At 41.9% G+C, this 16,571-nt stretch overlaps 1 protein-coding gene across 10 annotated transcripts in view; it reads right to left on the bottom strand.

Moving 5' to 3' along the window:
* Window positions 1–11,521, bottom strand: part of LDB2 (LIM domain binding 2) — a 380,811-nt gene extending 369,290 nt beyond the window's left edge. For 4 of the 10 annotated variants that reach the window (XM_047718959.1, XM_047718963.1, XM_047718962.1 and 1 more), the window contains exon 1: window positions 11,109–11,520. In XM_047718959.1, the coding sequence (XP_047574915.1) occupies window positions 11,109–11,240 (132 nt within the window). In that variant the 5' untranslated portion in view covers window positions 11,241–11,520. Of the gene's footprint in view, window positions 1–11,108 lie in introns of all 10 variants that reach the window. The other 6 variants (XM_047718957.1, XM_047718956.1, XM_047718955.1 and 3 more) reach the window with 3 other exon arrangements.
* Window positions 11,522–16,571: the final 5,050 nt, after the last annotated feature.

Raw genomic sequence — 16,571 nt, forward strand, 5'->3', positions numbered from 1 at the left:
TTTGCCTGTCTACACAATTTTCAGTCTCAAGACAAATTTCCCGAGTCCTAAGAAATGACCCATATCAGAAAGCAAAATTTAACAAGCACAACCTCTCCAAAAAAGAAATCATACATATATATATATGATTATATATATATATATATGCAAACAACTTAATGTTTGAGCGATGCAAGATACTTGACTAGAAAGATTGATAAAAAATTATTTGTGTGCAGGGGTGCCTGGGTGGCTCAGTGGGTTAAAGCCTCTGCCTTCGACTCAGGTCATGATCCCAGGGTCCTGGGATGGAGCCCCGCATCGGGCTCTCTGCTCAGTAGGGAGCCTGCTTCCCTTCCTCTCTCTTCCTGCCTCTCTGCCTACTTGTGATCTCTGTCTGTCAAATAAATAAATAAAAATCTTTAAAAAAAAATTATTTGTGTGGCACTCTCAATAAAAATTGCAGGTGACCTGGTCAAGGGGACAAAGTATAAGAAGGTAGGTATAATTGAAAGAATTCAATAATGAAAAATCAAGGAAGCTCTACCTTGAGACTAGCTGGACAGATCAGCACTTTATAACGCGCAGGTGCATCTCTAAGGAAAGCAGGAGGGGGCGGCTTTCCTACCCATCACCCTGCTCCCTCTGGCCAGAAAGACACCACCTGGTGCCATTCAGCACACCACCGCTTTCACTCGCGTGCATTTTCACTGTGTTAGGGAGTAAGCCACAAGGTGTCACAGTGGATCAATTGGCAAGGCTCTTATCAGTCCAGACACGCAGGTGGTGCTTCAGGCTTCCGACCAGTGCTGACACAGCTCCCCTGGAGAAGTCTGTACAGAGCTACATTTTGAGAGGTACGCCTCTTTCGACGAAATGCCCAGTCCAGGACAGCAGGTGTGGGCTCCCCAGCCCTCCCTGGGGCCCCCATTTAGGTGGCCCTCCAGAGGCACTGCTGAGACAAGGGAACATTGTAATATTCTGTTGTATCCACTGAGTTCTTAGCAGGAGCGAGCCCGGAACACAGCTTTCTCCCAATGGAATGGAGCACATGTGTCCCACACATGGGTCAATTCCTAATCCTTAACTATAGGTAAGTCTCAGAGATCATTATACCCTGGATTTCCGGGGGGGGGGGTGCGGGGGCGAGAGCATGGCCGCAAGAAGGCACATGATTATTATGTCAGTGCTACTATGTAACAGTGAGAGACCCTGATGGCGTTACCTTATCATGATGTTACCAAATCCATGAGTCTTAAAACGTCATTGTAAATTTGGTTAGTAAAATTGCACCATGCTAGTACAAGCCATGTAAAAAATATTTGCAAAGATACTTGCAGGAAACCAAGCCATCTTATATTACTTATGTGACTTAATTTGCTGCTGGGATAGAGAATAGGGACTGCAAATCATCATCACCATCATCTTAGTTCCATTCCTCGAGCATTTACTATACACAGAAATCCCCCCCACCCCTTATCATGGGAGATGCATTCCAAGACTCCCAGTGGATTCCTGAAATCGTGGAGAGTACCAAACCCTATATGTACTGTTTGCTCCTAGAATACATACCTATGATAAAGCGAAATTTAAAAATTGGGTATAGTAAGAGATTCACAACAATTACTAACAATTAAATAATTATAAAATCTGCTGTGATAAAAGTTATGTGGATATGGTCTCCCTCTCTCAAAATACCAGGTTGTACTACTGTCCCCCTTCCTCCAGTGAAGATGTGAAATGACAAAACGGCTACGTGACGAGGCAAGGTGAGGTGAATGGTGTAGGCATCGTGGTAGAGCATTAGTCTGCTACCGACCTTCCGACAATATAGCAGAAGCGGGGTCCTCTGCTCCGGGGCCTCACCTGACTGCAGGGAACTGAAGCCGAGCAAAGCAAAACTCTAGAAAAGTGGAGGAGGGGGTCCTACTGCACCAGGCATTTTACATCCACTAGCCAGTCACCTCCCGAGCTAAAACTCAAGATAAGGAAAAAAATACTCGGAACACCTCTGTGGCTCAGTTGGTTAAACGACTGCCTTTGGGTCAGGTCGTGATCCTGGAGTCCTGGGATCGAGTTCCACATCGGGCTCTCTGCTCAGTAGGGAGTCTACTTCTCCTTCTGACCCTACCCCTTCTCATGCGCTCTCTCTGTCATTCTCTCGCTCTCAAATAAACAAATAAAATATTTAAAAAGAGAGAGAAAAAACAAACACTCAGAAAAGTTAAGAAACTTCCCTAAGATCACACAGCAAGCAAGAAGCAAGCCCAGATTTGGATCCAGATCTGACTTGCTGTAAGTCCTACTTCCATTTAGATCTTTATATTCCAGGCACATCACTCTTTTCACTCCAGAGGAGAAAAGCACTGGTGTAAACACTGTGCGCACATACACAAACACATTCCGACTGGGGAGAGCACCTCTCTCTCTCCGTCTGCCTCTGTCTGTCTCTCCCTCACACGTACACACACTACAGTCAGCAAACACCAGTTATTATAAACCACAAGATCATACACTAATAGAACTTTCCATATTTTCTGTTGTGCAAATCACTTCAAATAAGCTAATTAATGGCCCTGAAAGCCCTTTCCCAAAGTGCAAAGTGCTCTAGGAAATGTAAGGTACGCTCATGATTCATCTCATAATTCATGGCTGTGGGCCCCTCGGTAGATCCAAAGAGGGAGAAGTGGTAGATATATCAAATGAGAAAAAACACTAGGATAAGTGTAAATATTTTTAATCAGAAGTCGGGAGATTCCCAGCAGACTCACACCACCCAGAAGGCAAAATTCTCAGGTCAACACTTTCTTCTCAGAAGAAATTCCCTTTCCAGGCTTCTTTTCTTTGCAGGTCTGGCTGAGCATTCTATCAATGAACACTCACCGGGCTGTTAGGCTCACAGATTCTTTTCCAGCTGTAACTGTCCATAAGATTCAAGGTAAATTTCAGTGTCGATGTGGATAGTACTGATGCAGTGGAATTTCCTTTATTTAACTGGTATATTTTACATATCAACCATGTGCCCAGGAACACTAGGGGGACAACTACGAACAAGACAAAGAAGGCCTCTGCCTTCACGCAGCTCATATTCTATGGAGGACAAGCAGATGCTCCAGAAATAAACTAGAAGCAAGAAAATATCAGCTTGCTACAATTTCTATGAAGAAAATTATCAGGACATGTGATCAAAAGGGAGGTCATTTTAATTGAGGTGATCCAGGAAAACTTCTCTGTGAAGAGGACATTTAGGCTGATCAGGAGAGGACCTACAAAGTGCTAGGACTCATGCCTTTCATTGTCACTACCTTCTTTGAAGCATTTAATTGATTACCTGCAAATAAAGCCAACACTGTGCCAAATTCTAAGTCCAATTAGATCTGCTAATACTTCTATGGGTTATTATAGAGGAATCTGTATATCCATCCTTCCACTGAGGGCAAAGGCATTGAGACTTGAACGAGCTTGGAGAGATAACAGATCCAAAGATGCCCCTTGTGACTGGAACCTGCTGGACACGTAGTAGGAGATAAGACTGGACATCTGGAAGGAGCAGACCAATCCATTCTTATATCTAGAGCAAGGAGCTTATTCTAGGTGTAGCAGAAAGCTCAAGAGTGACGTGATCGGATTTATGCTGCAAAAATATCACTTTGGCTGCTTGGGGGGAATAGATTTAAAGGTGGTGAGAAGGAGCAGGGAGCACAATTAGCAAGCCATCCCAATCCTGAAAAGAGAGGATGGGGTTGTGACATCACCAGAACAGAGTAGTTCCCTCTTCTTCAGAGAGGTCTGTCAAATCTCTAACACCGGGCCTTCTGTTTTCAGTTGGAAGACTAAAATTTCAAACTAGATTAGTCCAAAGTGGTGGTAAAGTGAGGGCAAATCAGAGCTTCCAAAGGGGAGTGGGGGACCTTTACCACACACCTGCTTTGTGGGGGAACACTCAACGGGGGAGTGAGAAGCTGCAACCCCAGGGATGCCCAGGTATGGACTCGGTCTACATGTCTCTGAGCATTACTTTTCTTGTACCCGTTACAGGACAACCAGAATGGATGCATCTCAGGCTTGGGGTAGATCAAATAAGGAAACCCATCTTCTGTCCAATAATGGGCAGGCCATTTATGGTAAAGACAAGGGCCTCAGTGGGAGCTGAAGTAGGCTGCAAGGGTAGGGAGGGAACATCAACCCCCAGCAAAGAAAGGCAGAGACACAAGGTGTGGAGATTGCCTCCACAGTGGGAAGGCGAATGGGAAGCTCCTGTGTGTCTTTATTTTCCCTAAGATTCCTCACTGAGTACCTGCAAAGGAAGCCAACACCACGCCAAATTCTAATCCTAATTTAATCTCCTAATCTCATTATTTATGACAATCAAAACACCATCTTCCCCAGAGCATACCTGAGAAGAGTCAAGCACTGGATGGACACCTAAATATTTTTAAGTAAAAAAATTAAACTTTTAGATTATGCATAATTATTCTCTTCAGAGAAGACCACTTCAATGAATACTGAAGACACTCATTCTTCAAGAGGGAGTGTCATTGTGGTTCTTTTCTCTCAATAACCAGGGTATATTGTCCATCTCTGGCACCATCCACTGGAATTGCACATGGTCCCTTTTGAAATCAGTCAGGAGTCTAAGAGACAAATAGTTAAATCAAGTTAGGTAGATGAGGTCACGTTTCCAGCCACTGCCAAAGTCAACCTGTCCTAGGAAGAAAAAATGAATTTGTTCACCAAATAAATTTCTACAGGTGAAACTAGAATCCTAACTAGTATTTTCTATCTCAAGAGAGGTGCTACAGCAGAGAGGTTAACAGCACAACCTCTAAAATTCAACTAGCATCTGTGTGATCTTGGACAATTTACTTAACCCTTTGTTTCCTCAGGAAAAACACAGTTAGTTGTACCTACCTCCTGAGGAGATTGTGAGGATTACATGCGCTGACCTACAACAGGCACTCAACACCACACTCAGCAGATAGTGAGCACGGTGTAGATGGTAGCTATTTCCCCCTGACCTCTTTCTTAAGGGCGTAATCACTTTAGTACGTGGACACACCCACAATCTACCCCGTATTAATCTAGCATGGCCCCTCACTGTAAGATTGTATGTATTCCTTCATTACCAAATTGTAAGCTTCTAGAGGACAGAAAGTGTTTTAATCATCTCTATATTTCCAGACTCTGGAATTGTCATTGCTTGAAATATGGCAATTCTTGAAAAAATAACTAAATTTTGTTTTAAGTATTATTAGTTCCCTATGTCCAGATGCATACTCCTACAATTTAACCTTTTTTTAAAAAGCTAGGCTTGAACTGATGAAAGAAAGAAAGACAGAAAGAAACAAAGAAACAAAGAAAGAGAGAGAGAGAAAGGGAGAAAGAGAGGGAGAGAGAGGGAGGGAGGGAGGAAGGAAGGAAGGAAGAGATAGGAAGGAAGGGAAGGAGGGAGAAAGGGAGAAAGAGAGAGAAAGAACAGTATCTTTGTCAGAAAATGACAAAGGTAGATATAATATCTACATCGTCAGTTGAACATTCCTTAAAGCTGTTTTCTGACACTTCAAAAAAGAGATTGTTTTCTAAGATCAATTGTATTTTGAGACCCACCAACCAAACCCAAATAAGTTTATGAATCTTGTTCTTGACAATGGATAAAGTTGGATGTTTAGAGTTGTTTGTTTTATGTTTTGTTTGCTTGTTCAGAAAGGAGGTGCTCTGTGTTCCTCATGAAAAATGAGTTACTGTGGACAAATGTAATAAAAGGAGATTTATAGCCCTGTTCTCCATACAATTTAAATTAATTTCTTTCTGAAACCCAAACAAAAAGCTAAATGCATAACAAATGCATACGGGTTTTAAATCCTATATCATAATTTACACACCAAAAAGGAAGAAATTTAAATGTGCATTGATTTTTAGACTGATAAGAATCAGTGTTGACTGTGAGTTGAGAGATTTTTTTTCTCTTCTTGGCCTCCTACTAATAGTTAGTTTGCAGCAATTTTTAATTAAAAACAGTTCCCATAGTAAGAACATGAGGGAAAAAAGACGTCAGGAAAATAAAATCGGTACGAGAGTCCTGCAATTTGTTTTCTGAGGTCATGTAGAGATTTTGAAAAATAAGAGAGTTTGGAAGTTCTCATTTTTAAAACTGCACTTTTGGTTTCATTTAACATTTTCAAAACAGCTTTCCTTACCACTACCAACGCCCCCTCCCCCCACTCCTCACAACCCCCTTCGGAAAAACTTGGAAAGTTCTCTGTTTAACACTGAAAATCATTCATAAGACGCAGAGTAACAGCAGCATTTTTCTTTCTAAATTTCTAGGAAAAAAAATCCAAGTTATCACAAAACATTTCTCATGTTTTTCCACCTATCCAAAATACCTAATCTCATTTTAACTAAGACTCCCTCTGAACATCATGGATATTAAGCTACCCCATGAATAAACATGATGTTACAACGCGAAACCCGGTGACTGAAGTATATAAAAATGTAACTGAAAGAGAAGAATGAGAGCCCCCCACCCCCTCCCACGCCCTCCCCAGGGAGCTGCAGAGTTGAGCAAGGAGGGGTGCAGGCAGCAGATTTAAATTTCAAGATCTTCAAACATTTTTCGCGTTCATATTAAATCCTGTAAAACCAAAAACTGTAATTCTAATAAAAACCTTGTGTGTGTGGCTTCCAATTGTAATCACAGTTTTCTCTTTTGGAGTGGGATGTGTAATGTTGATAAAAGAAGAAAAAAAAACCCTCGAAACAGAAGAAATACATAATGGAACCCACACTTTCCTGGAGTTTGTGGTGTTTTATTAAAATTAGAGTATTGCCAACAGGAAAAATACATATATACTTAAAAACAGCTTTGTTGCAATGGAGACATGTTGGGTCATTTGAGGAAAAGAAAGGTACAGAAAAGTTAAGCTACGAGAATGAAGATTTTTATAACTTGATAAACTTTCTTAAATTCTATAGTAATGCAACAGTGAAATCCTCTCACTAAAAATGAAGGCCACTATGATGTGTCCCATATTTTATCAATTTTTTTCATTTCACAGACCTCAGGAAATGAAAAAAAAAATACTATTTACTGTTAACTAATTACTGAAGCTTTTTACAGAGCAAATTCTGTTATCTGTAGACCACGTTTTCATAGGCTCTCTGCACTCTGCGTGAAATGCTAAACTCTCTAATTGTGCAGTTGTGTTCTTCCCAGATACATTTGGGACAGCAAGACCATTCAAATACAAATATTTTGGAAGATGTCGGGTAAATCATGGTAGCATACACGATGGAAAATGTCACCCCCTTCCTCCTGCCTGGGAATTACAGTGACCAACAGTGACGCAAACCTCAGAGTTTCTCTTAATTTCATTTAAAAGGTGGTGGGGGAGGACACCCACACATTTCTTTATGAAATTCCACTGAGATTCTGATGTTGCAAATAAATTGTATTTCTCAGAACAGCCAATAGCATTTAAAACATATTTTTTTGTTGTTTCTGTTCGCTTTGTAATACAATTCATGTTCCTTTAAAAAGGTCCTATAATCTCTGATACACTTGCTTTCCTTTGCCACAGATATTTGGGACACAAATCACCTCATGGATAAATTAATGGTGGAGAAGGTGGGGATGAGCACTTTTAGGAGAACAGGAGGCTGATGCCCAAAGCAGCTTCGGGGCACACCAGGCCCCTAAAGGCACTGGGATTGTGTTAATTCCCGAGACATAGTTCTCGAACTCTCTCCCCTCTTCCATCTATGGGTTCACTGATTGGCAAATTAACAATTGTTTACTGAGTACCTACTTTGTCCCAGGAACTGCGAGCTCCAAGCGTTACTTTAAACAAGACTGGCAAGGTTTCCGCCTTCAGCTTCTTCTCCACTTTGACTTCACTGTTTCAGTACTACTCGTGAGTTCAAACTGAACACCATGAGCACAGAAGTGATGTCTGTGCTCCTCATGCTGGTTCATAATATGTTCTCGTACGAAAGAAAACCAAACCCAGGACGTTTGCAGCATCTGAAATTTTTAAGACTCTTAGGGAGTCTCGTGAGGTAATTTTCAGATGAGGAACCATGATCTATGCCAAATAGTTTTAGGAAGTGACAGAAACAAGAAAGGAACAAGATTAATTCCCAATCCAATGCTCTTTAAATTCTTACCACCCAGTTTCTGAAGGACTTTGATTTAGGTGGAAGAAATGCAGTAATCGCAGGAGACCGCCCCTGGGATCATCTATAGGAGAATAGGTAAGCCCCAGGGTTCCTTACCAGGTTCTTTCCTTTCCATAAATAAGGAGGTTTCCAGGAAATTTCTATGAACTTGACTACAATTTATTCATCAACACCTATCTGCAACAATTTCTTTCTAGCCAAGTCTATGTTCAAATAGAAATGGGGGCTTCCCAGTATTACCCAAATTGTGCGTGTGCGTGTGTGTGTGTGTGTTATTAGGAATCAATGAAATAATTCAATGTAGTATAGGATCAGGAACCAGAAGACAGGAGAAAGAAGTGAGTGTCTCTTCCCAAAATGATTGAACACCTTGGTTAAGTTGCAAAAGTCACTCAACAATCTATTTGATTTTGTGTGTGAATAACCTCTTAACTCTTTCCTGGCTATTATTATATTTTGTTTCAACCGTCTCTAAAACTCAGAACAACTTTATCGTCAATAACCATCGTGGAAGGCACAATGTAACTTCCTCATGAGAAGTTTTTTGTCTAAATATTTTATTTTCCAACTACAGACTATGATCAAAATTTAATATTCAATACTAATATTTAAATATCATGAGAGAAATTATTTTATTCTCTCCTCTGTTTCACACGAAATGAAAACAAATTTATGGCCTTTGGGTTCATGACATCATTTACTGCTTGGCAAAGAGAAAAGAAGTGTCAGGGCAATTATTTGGATAATTATAAAAAAGATCTAATTAAGGAGGGGGAAAGGTTCGGGGTTGGCTCTAGAACATACCAGAAAACACTTCACGGTGATTTTTTGTCACGGTCAGAGAGGTTTTTAAAAATCTTTAAGATTTGTCAGAGCAAGCTTTTTTCTCTAGTTTCTTGAGCTAGGAAGCTGTTTGGGTTTTTTTCTTTTCTTTTTTTTTTCCTACTCAGAGAAAAATCTTGAAAAGTAATACCCCATAATCCAAAAGGTAGGAGTTCCTGAGTTCAGCTCTCACAAAAGATAATGTGGCTTTTTTAAGGAAACATACTAGGAATAGGGGACTTTTCAAAGGTTTTCTCTCAAATGGGAAACAAATGTGGGACCTTTCTGCATCTGCAGATTTTCGTGAGGGCCAGGACAAGGAAGTGCCCACATCATCTCGCTCTGAACGGGCCAAGTGATAATTTAGGAGCATAGGGGAAACACAGATATGAGGGAAATCTGCCTGTTCTCCTAACCAAAGAGGATGGCAGAAAAACCTCATTCCACAACTTCCCAGAAACTTTCTAAAACGTAAGCTGGACGCGGGTTATTTTTAAATCCTGTTGCTGTTCAAGAACTGAGCCCTAATGGCCCTTGTTCTCTTGTTTTCAACCAAGTATATTTTTAAGACCTTCTTTAACCCCAGATTTGTATTGCAATGAATGTGTCTGAACTACAAGACATTTTCTATCCCCTGAATTCTGATAAGCAGGCTATGACAACCAACAGTTTCTGCAAGAATTGAAGAATCCTACAGATAGTTTCAAAAACTGAATCAAATATACAAACTGTAACACACACAACAACAACATGAGAGTATCATTTACTGCCAACAGGTCACCATCCTAAGCAAAACAGGGTTTACACTTCTGTAAAAGCTACTGGCTTCTGGGGAAGCAACAGAATCATCAATTATATTTAACTTCTATGATGTATTAACATATAAAGAAAATAGCAGTCCTAAGACAACGCAGTTTAAAAAAAAAAAAAAATCAGCCCTTGTCCAGCAGTTAGCCAATCAGAAAGCAGGTCACATCTTGTTAGCTGTATTAAATACATTAGGCGTCATGAATTCTCCATGGCTCTGTTGACAATTTAAGCAAGTGTGTTTTATTTTATCATACAACACTAATTGAGTCCTTTCCAGAGCTGAGAGTCAGTCTGCAATCTAAAATTCCAACAAAGCTATTCCCTTAAAGCTCTTTGCCATCAACCCTCTGGGTATTTGCACTCTGGCAGAGAAGACGGGAGTCCCAGCGATTCCTACTTCCTAAAGTGACTTTGGTGCACCTATAACAAACTCCTTCTCAGAACACTTCAACACAAAGCCCCAACTTACAAGCAAATGAACAGCCCAGCAGCAGAACCCGCCAGCCTAGAGAAAAAGTCAACTGGCATTAAATATTTAAATTGCAGGAGGCAGTCTGGAGTTTTGCATTTACAAAGTTCTGAAAGTCCTGTTCTCTGCTCCCAGAGTTACTGGCCGGGAAGGCAGAGGCTCGCTCCCTGTTTCAGGCACAAGATTACAAATATGCAAAACTTGAGCTGACTTGAATGCACAGCCAGCTCCCGATGGAAGGTAGAGCTCCTTGGGAGACACTCCCATCAGCGATAAGAGAAAGTCGAGAACCCCCTTGCCCCAAGCAACTGGTTTCTGAATTTAACATGGAAATACACAAACAATGTGTCCCTCCAGGGCTAGTTCTGAAAAGTGTAGGGGGTTACCCTTCTGCCCCCTCCCACCTCGATTTTGATGACTTTGAAAAGCAAATGCAGGTCAAAGCAGACTTCCTCCGGGGATTTGTTAAAAACTTATTTTGCCAGATGCAAATGATTCCCCAAATCCCTGGGAATTATATCTCACGAAACACCAACGGGACCGACTCAGAGCCTGCAAGCCCCAGAGTTCGGGAAGAACAGCCTATCTGGAGACCAGGCAGGCGAATCAAGTGCTGGGTTGTCTATTTCAAGATTCCGGCAGAAACTGTCCCCAGCTCCAAGAGTTGCTGTGCCTGGAAACCCAGCGTTCAAACTAGTGGATTCATCCTGGCGCTCATTTCCACGTACGTGGTAGTATCTAGTGGGACACTTCCCACAGAATTCAGCCAGCAACCCAGGAAAAGCCCTTGCCCAGTTAAAAAAAAAAAAAAAAAAAGACGCAAACACACACCCAAGGTTGAAGTACTTACCTCTGTGCGAGACTGCAGTCTCTTGTTCATCTCATAGATTCGGTACTCTGGCTGTACCATGTATGGTGTATGTCTCCTATAAAATGGGCCAAAAGGAGAAGAATAGAAGGGGTCATGTGGTGTGCTGGACATCTTGCCTGCTTGTCGAAAATCAAGCTAAACAGAGTATCAGTAACGTCCATGCAGAGCACATGGGCTGTGTTCCTCACAGTACAAAGTAGACGCACGCACACGCTCACACACACACACACACACACACACACACACAGAGGCAGGCAGGCAGGCAGGCTGAACACACTGGCTGGGAACTGCTGTTGGAGCCCTCTATAGCAGGAGAGGAGAGGGAGAGCGAGAGAGGAGGGAGGGAGGGAGGGAGGGAAGAAGGGAGGGAGGGAGCACGGGAGAGGAGGGAGAGGGAGAGAGCAGGAGCTTCAGAGAGGAAGGGAGGTTGGTAGGGAGGAAGGGAGGAAAGGAGGGAGGGAGGGAGAGAATGAGAGTGAGAGAGAGAAAGAGAGAGAGAGAGAGAGAGAGAAGCTGGATAGCTTTAGGCACCACTGCTTGTTTTTAAAGAAGCAGTTTGTGGAGAGGTCATTTCCTGTCCACACTGTAGACTAGTTCAAAAATATAATTCTCCTCACAGTCTGACAGAAGTCTAAGGTTTGGTTTTAATTTTTTTCTCCAGCCAGGACCCTTCACAACCTGATTGCTAAGCTTGTTAGCATATAGGTGGTTTAATGCTGCCTGAGCCACTCACCCCTACAGACACACTGTTGTAGTGGATCAGAAATGTGATTACTACCAAATACAGAAACACTGCACGGGGGTCCCTGGTATTAGAGCTGGTGATTCACTCGCATGCCAAGGTTTCCCTCTGCACTCATCTCCCTATATAGTTTTGGTTTTACTTGCTGGTGTTCCAAGGGCTTGTTACAGCCTTTGCATTTCACCCACTCCTCACCCCCTGCACCCCCACAATCAATCCTTTTCCCAGCCCCTCCCTATTCTCCCAAGGCTTCACTCAAGCAGGTTTAAGGGGGCCTGGGTTCAGGTTACAGAGGGTTTTCAGGTAAAAACAATCATTCAGAATGTGGAATCCCTACGATATACCCATGGAGCAAGGGTTGTTTTTTGGGGGGGATGGGTTTCCCCTTCTTGAAAAGAAAAAAAAAAAAAAAAAAAACTACTCCCAAAGCCGCCCTCCAAATAAGATAGGAAAAGCAAGAAGGAGAAAACTCCCCCAAAAATGACCATGGAAAATTAGGTTGAGTAGGAAATTGCAGATAATTGAATGGCTCATCCCCAAATAACACGTCCAACTCTGATGCAGGCAACGTCTTTATTTTCCAAGATTGGTCAAGAACATAAATCTTTTCACAACTGAGGTATATGATAACTGGAAGAAAATCCGCACAGCTCAGGGAAGGGTAAGGCTCTCTATGGAGAATTAAATAATCTATATGACAATCAAATTCCACTGGAACCAATGATAACCAGACATATACCCTTAAACAAAGCCCAGACACAAAAAATGTAAATGTATTGAGCTAATACCTAGTGAGGTCTGTGGTATTAAGAAAAGAAAGCAGAGACCACCAAAAAGGGTGATGTATGCAAGACCTGAATGTAAATGCATGCAAATGAGACATTTCTTCTTTTTAATAAGCAGATTAATTAACTTTCTGCCCCAATCATGGCTTGGGGTATCTCCAAGTCACTAGCCAAAGGGGGATAAGGTATCGTTAATTCTGTAATTTACACTCTTAAGAATACTCAAGGGTAGAAATACCCCCAAATTGTTGTCTTGCTCAGTCCCTTTCCCTGATTGTCTGAAATGTTTGCAGAGTCCACCCCAAACTTCCAGTGCAACCCAACACAGTAATGTCCCTTGCCAGGATGAGATTAGGGGAGGCCTTACACTAAGGCTGCTTGGAACTTATTTGAGAAGACCCCAGGGCAGGCCAACATGCTTGGTTTCAGGTTTCATTACAAATCCAAAAGCTGGACTAAATTTGCTGCAAGGTTTGTCAAAACACACAACCTTCTAAAGACAGGATTTCAAACAAATTTGGCTTGATTTATGTTTTGGAATGATGGCCACTGCAAAATCTAACGGCTCCTTGCGTTTAGATCCCAAACTAAAGAATTTCCAAGAGTTTAGTGCCTGCCTGAGTTTGTGTTTACATGGCTGGTTTTGGAAGAAGAAGCAAAGTCACACCTCGTGGGCATGTACAGCCCAATATTGATCAAAAAAAAGGAAAAACTTGAAAATCCATTTAGGGAACTCCTTTCTAATAAGGTTAAATTTTACTCTCATTAATTCTTGCAGACAATTCCAAGTTATAATTGGAAATACTGCTTCCTGTTAATATCTAAAGACTCCAAATTCAGAAGTATCTGAAGGTTTATCATGCTTGAGCCACATAGGTTTTCATCTCTACTACTTCAGGAGTCTCCAAACCGGTCTCAGATCCACAATTCTTGTACTTCGTCTTTATTATAATCAGAATGTTGATTGCAGAAAAGAAAAGCTGATCTTGCCCCACATTTTCCCTTCAGTGTTTCCCTGCCCCAGGAAGAAAATGCCCATGCTCCTTAGCATGATACACAGAGCTCCTTAAGACCTGTGCTCATGTGTGCTCTCCCTGTCTCTCTGTCTCTATCACACACATACATACACACACCTCATTTATTTGTTTGTTTGTTACACTTGGTCTTCGTAAAGTTACAATCTTGTTTCATGCATGCACACATTTGTACTTTCATCCTTTGTTTCCCTGCAAACTCTTACTCATCTTTCTGTCCAGTTAAATTGTCTCCTTTCCTGTGAATATTTTCATTATTTCTTCATTAATGCATTTATTCCAGTTAGTCCATCCACAGCAGAAAGGGGCACAGACCATAGCACTGACCAGAACACTTTGCAACCCTGGTTCCGCAACTTCTCTGCCCTGTAAACTTGAGCCAGTGACTTCATCTCTCTGTGATCCTGTCTCCCCATTTTTAAACTGGAGACAGAGAAAGTGACAATACGTAAGATTATTGCAAAGGATTAGATGAGATAATGCACTACAATGTATTAGAATCCACATGTATAAATTCTCAAAAAATATTATTCTTATTAGGTAACTATTGCATGCTTAAGCACTAGGGAACATTAGGAGGTCAAGGCAGATAGCAGATGTGCTTCCTGCTTTCCTTTCCCTTGTAGTCCACTCAGGGTAAGAGGAGAGACAGTGTAGGGGAACTAAAAAGACTTTGGGAACATGATTTCGAACTGTAGTGTGTGCTGTGAAGGAAATACAAGTTCCTCCTTATCCAAAGGGGTATGTTCCAAGCCCCCCAGGGGATGCTTAAAACCGCCATTTGTACCCAACGGTATGTATACTATGTTTTTTCCTCTATGCATATCTCTGATAGAGTTTAATTCATCAGTTAGGCACAGTAAAAGATGAACAACAATAACTAATAATAAAATAGAACAATAATAACACTATGCTGTAATAGAAGTTATGTGACTATAGTCTCTCAGAATCTTACTGTACTGCATTCCTACTTACTTACTTACTGTACTGCATCACCCCTCTTATCATGATATGAAATGATAGAGTGCCTGCGTGTTGAGAGGAAAGGAGGTGAATGACATATGCATTCTGACGTAGTGCTGGCCTGCCACCGATGTTCTGATCATTTCATCAGGAGGAGCATCTGCTCGCAGCTCACAGCTGATCTCTGGTCATTGAAGCTGCAGAAAGCAAAACCGTGGAGAAGAGGGGTGGCAGGGACCGCTGTAAATAAAAGCAAGAGATGGAAAATGAGGGGTGCCTGAGTGGCTCAGTGGGTTAAAGCCTCTGCCTTCAGCTCAGGTCATGATCTCAGGGTCCTGGGATGGAGACCCACATCGGGCGCTCTGCTCGGCGGGGAGCCTGCTTCCCCTTCTCTCTCTGCCTACTTGTGATCTCTCTCTTTCTCTGTCAAATAGATAAGTGAAATCTTTAAAAAAAAAAAAAAAGAGAGAGATGGAAAATGATGTCCCCATTTGGGTCAACACTGTGTCTTCTGTATTCTTCCACTGGAGAATTTACATGTAAATGTATTAATTGCTATCATTTATTAAGTCCTTACTTACGTGGGAGGCTCTGTGCTGAGTGGTTTACACAAATATTCTTTATTGATCTTGCAATAAAGCTATGAGATCAATTCGACCACACTCTCCATTTTACAGATATGGAGACTGGGGCTTCAAGAGGTTATGAACCTTCTTCAAGGTTATACAACTAGTAAGTGATAGGGACAAGATTCTTCTGCATTTCGCTGCTGGAAGCCCAGGTCCATCTTCAGCATAGGGCATCTCTGCTCTTTGACCCAAGTCGCTGGTGTGGTACTGAGCCCACAGTAGGTACTCAAACCATACACACCTAACTAAATGGAAGAAAAGACAAAAGGATGAAATGCCTCCCATTACCTAGATTTTATTTTTCGTCCTGCTCAATTTCAGCATCCATTGTCCCCCTCCCCCACTTCTATCCATTCTCCCTGAAGCCTTGCCAAGCTACTCCTACTTTTCTGTCCCAAATCTTCCAGAACATATTCCCAAAATTGCCCAGTTAAGTCTCTAATGCTTTGCACAATTAGGTCACCTGGCTGATTTTACCAGTTCTTTGTTTCTGGAGGGACCAGCTAAGACTCACTTCATTCTGGCCCAGGGCTGAGCATGATAAGTGAGAGAAATTATGTGCTCATTTTAAGGCTGCAAATCAACTCCTTCGGAAAACCATAGGGAAATCCAATAAGCAGCGTTTGTCTACCATAGAAGAATGAACAAAACTAACCCCTGGCGTGACACTTGTACCACCCCCAAAGACTGAGCCATGAGTTCACATATAATTTTGCATGCTGAGTATTGAATAAGCTCTAAAAGTCCTCACACAGACGTTCAAGGTGACTGAAAAGCTGGCCTACATTCACATTAGGTCTAAACCACAGAATGTTTTGTTTTCCTTTAATTTGAAATACTTGCCAACAGTGTACAAAAATAAAGAAGTTCCTCTAAAATCCAGATTTTCATCTTGTCTTGAAGGTCTGGCAAACCTCGGTCCCATCCCCACCTGAATGGTGGCATGTGGGGGGGCCTGATGGCTAGTGCTTAGGTCCCCACCACGAGATGGCCCTCTCTAGCCAATGTCCTTAATTACCATTTACCTGCCTGACCTCTTTAGGGAATCTGCAATTGCACAATCTCCAATTCCTCTACCAGCTCCACTTGCTTCAGAAAGCTAGTTTTCTTACCACTCTTCTGTTTCCCTCCTGGCCTTCCTTCCTCACCCATTTCTGTGACCCCTGTCTTTTTCTTTCTGCCCCTTCATTCCATAAGCATTCAGCAAACATACCCATGAAAACTATAGCTGAGATGTGAGCGGGGGATAAAAATAAACAAAGATATAGAAGGTGTGGTCTAATTTCAGG

The sequence above is a fragment of the Lutra lutra genome, chromosome 2 (genome assembly GCF_902655055.1).
Source record: "Lutra lutra chromosome 2, mLutLut1.2, whole genome shotgun sequence".
Classification (NCBI taxonomy): Eukaryota; Metazoa; Chordata; class Mammalia; order Carnivora; family Mustelidae; genus Lutra; species Lutra lutra.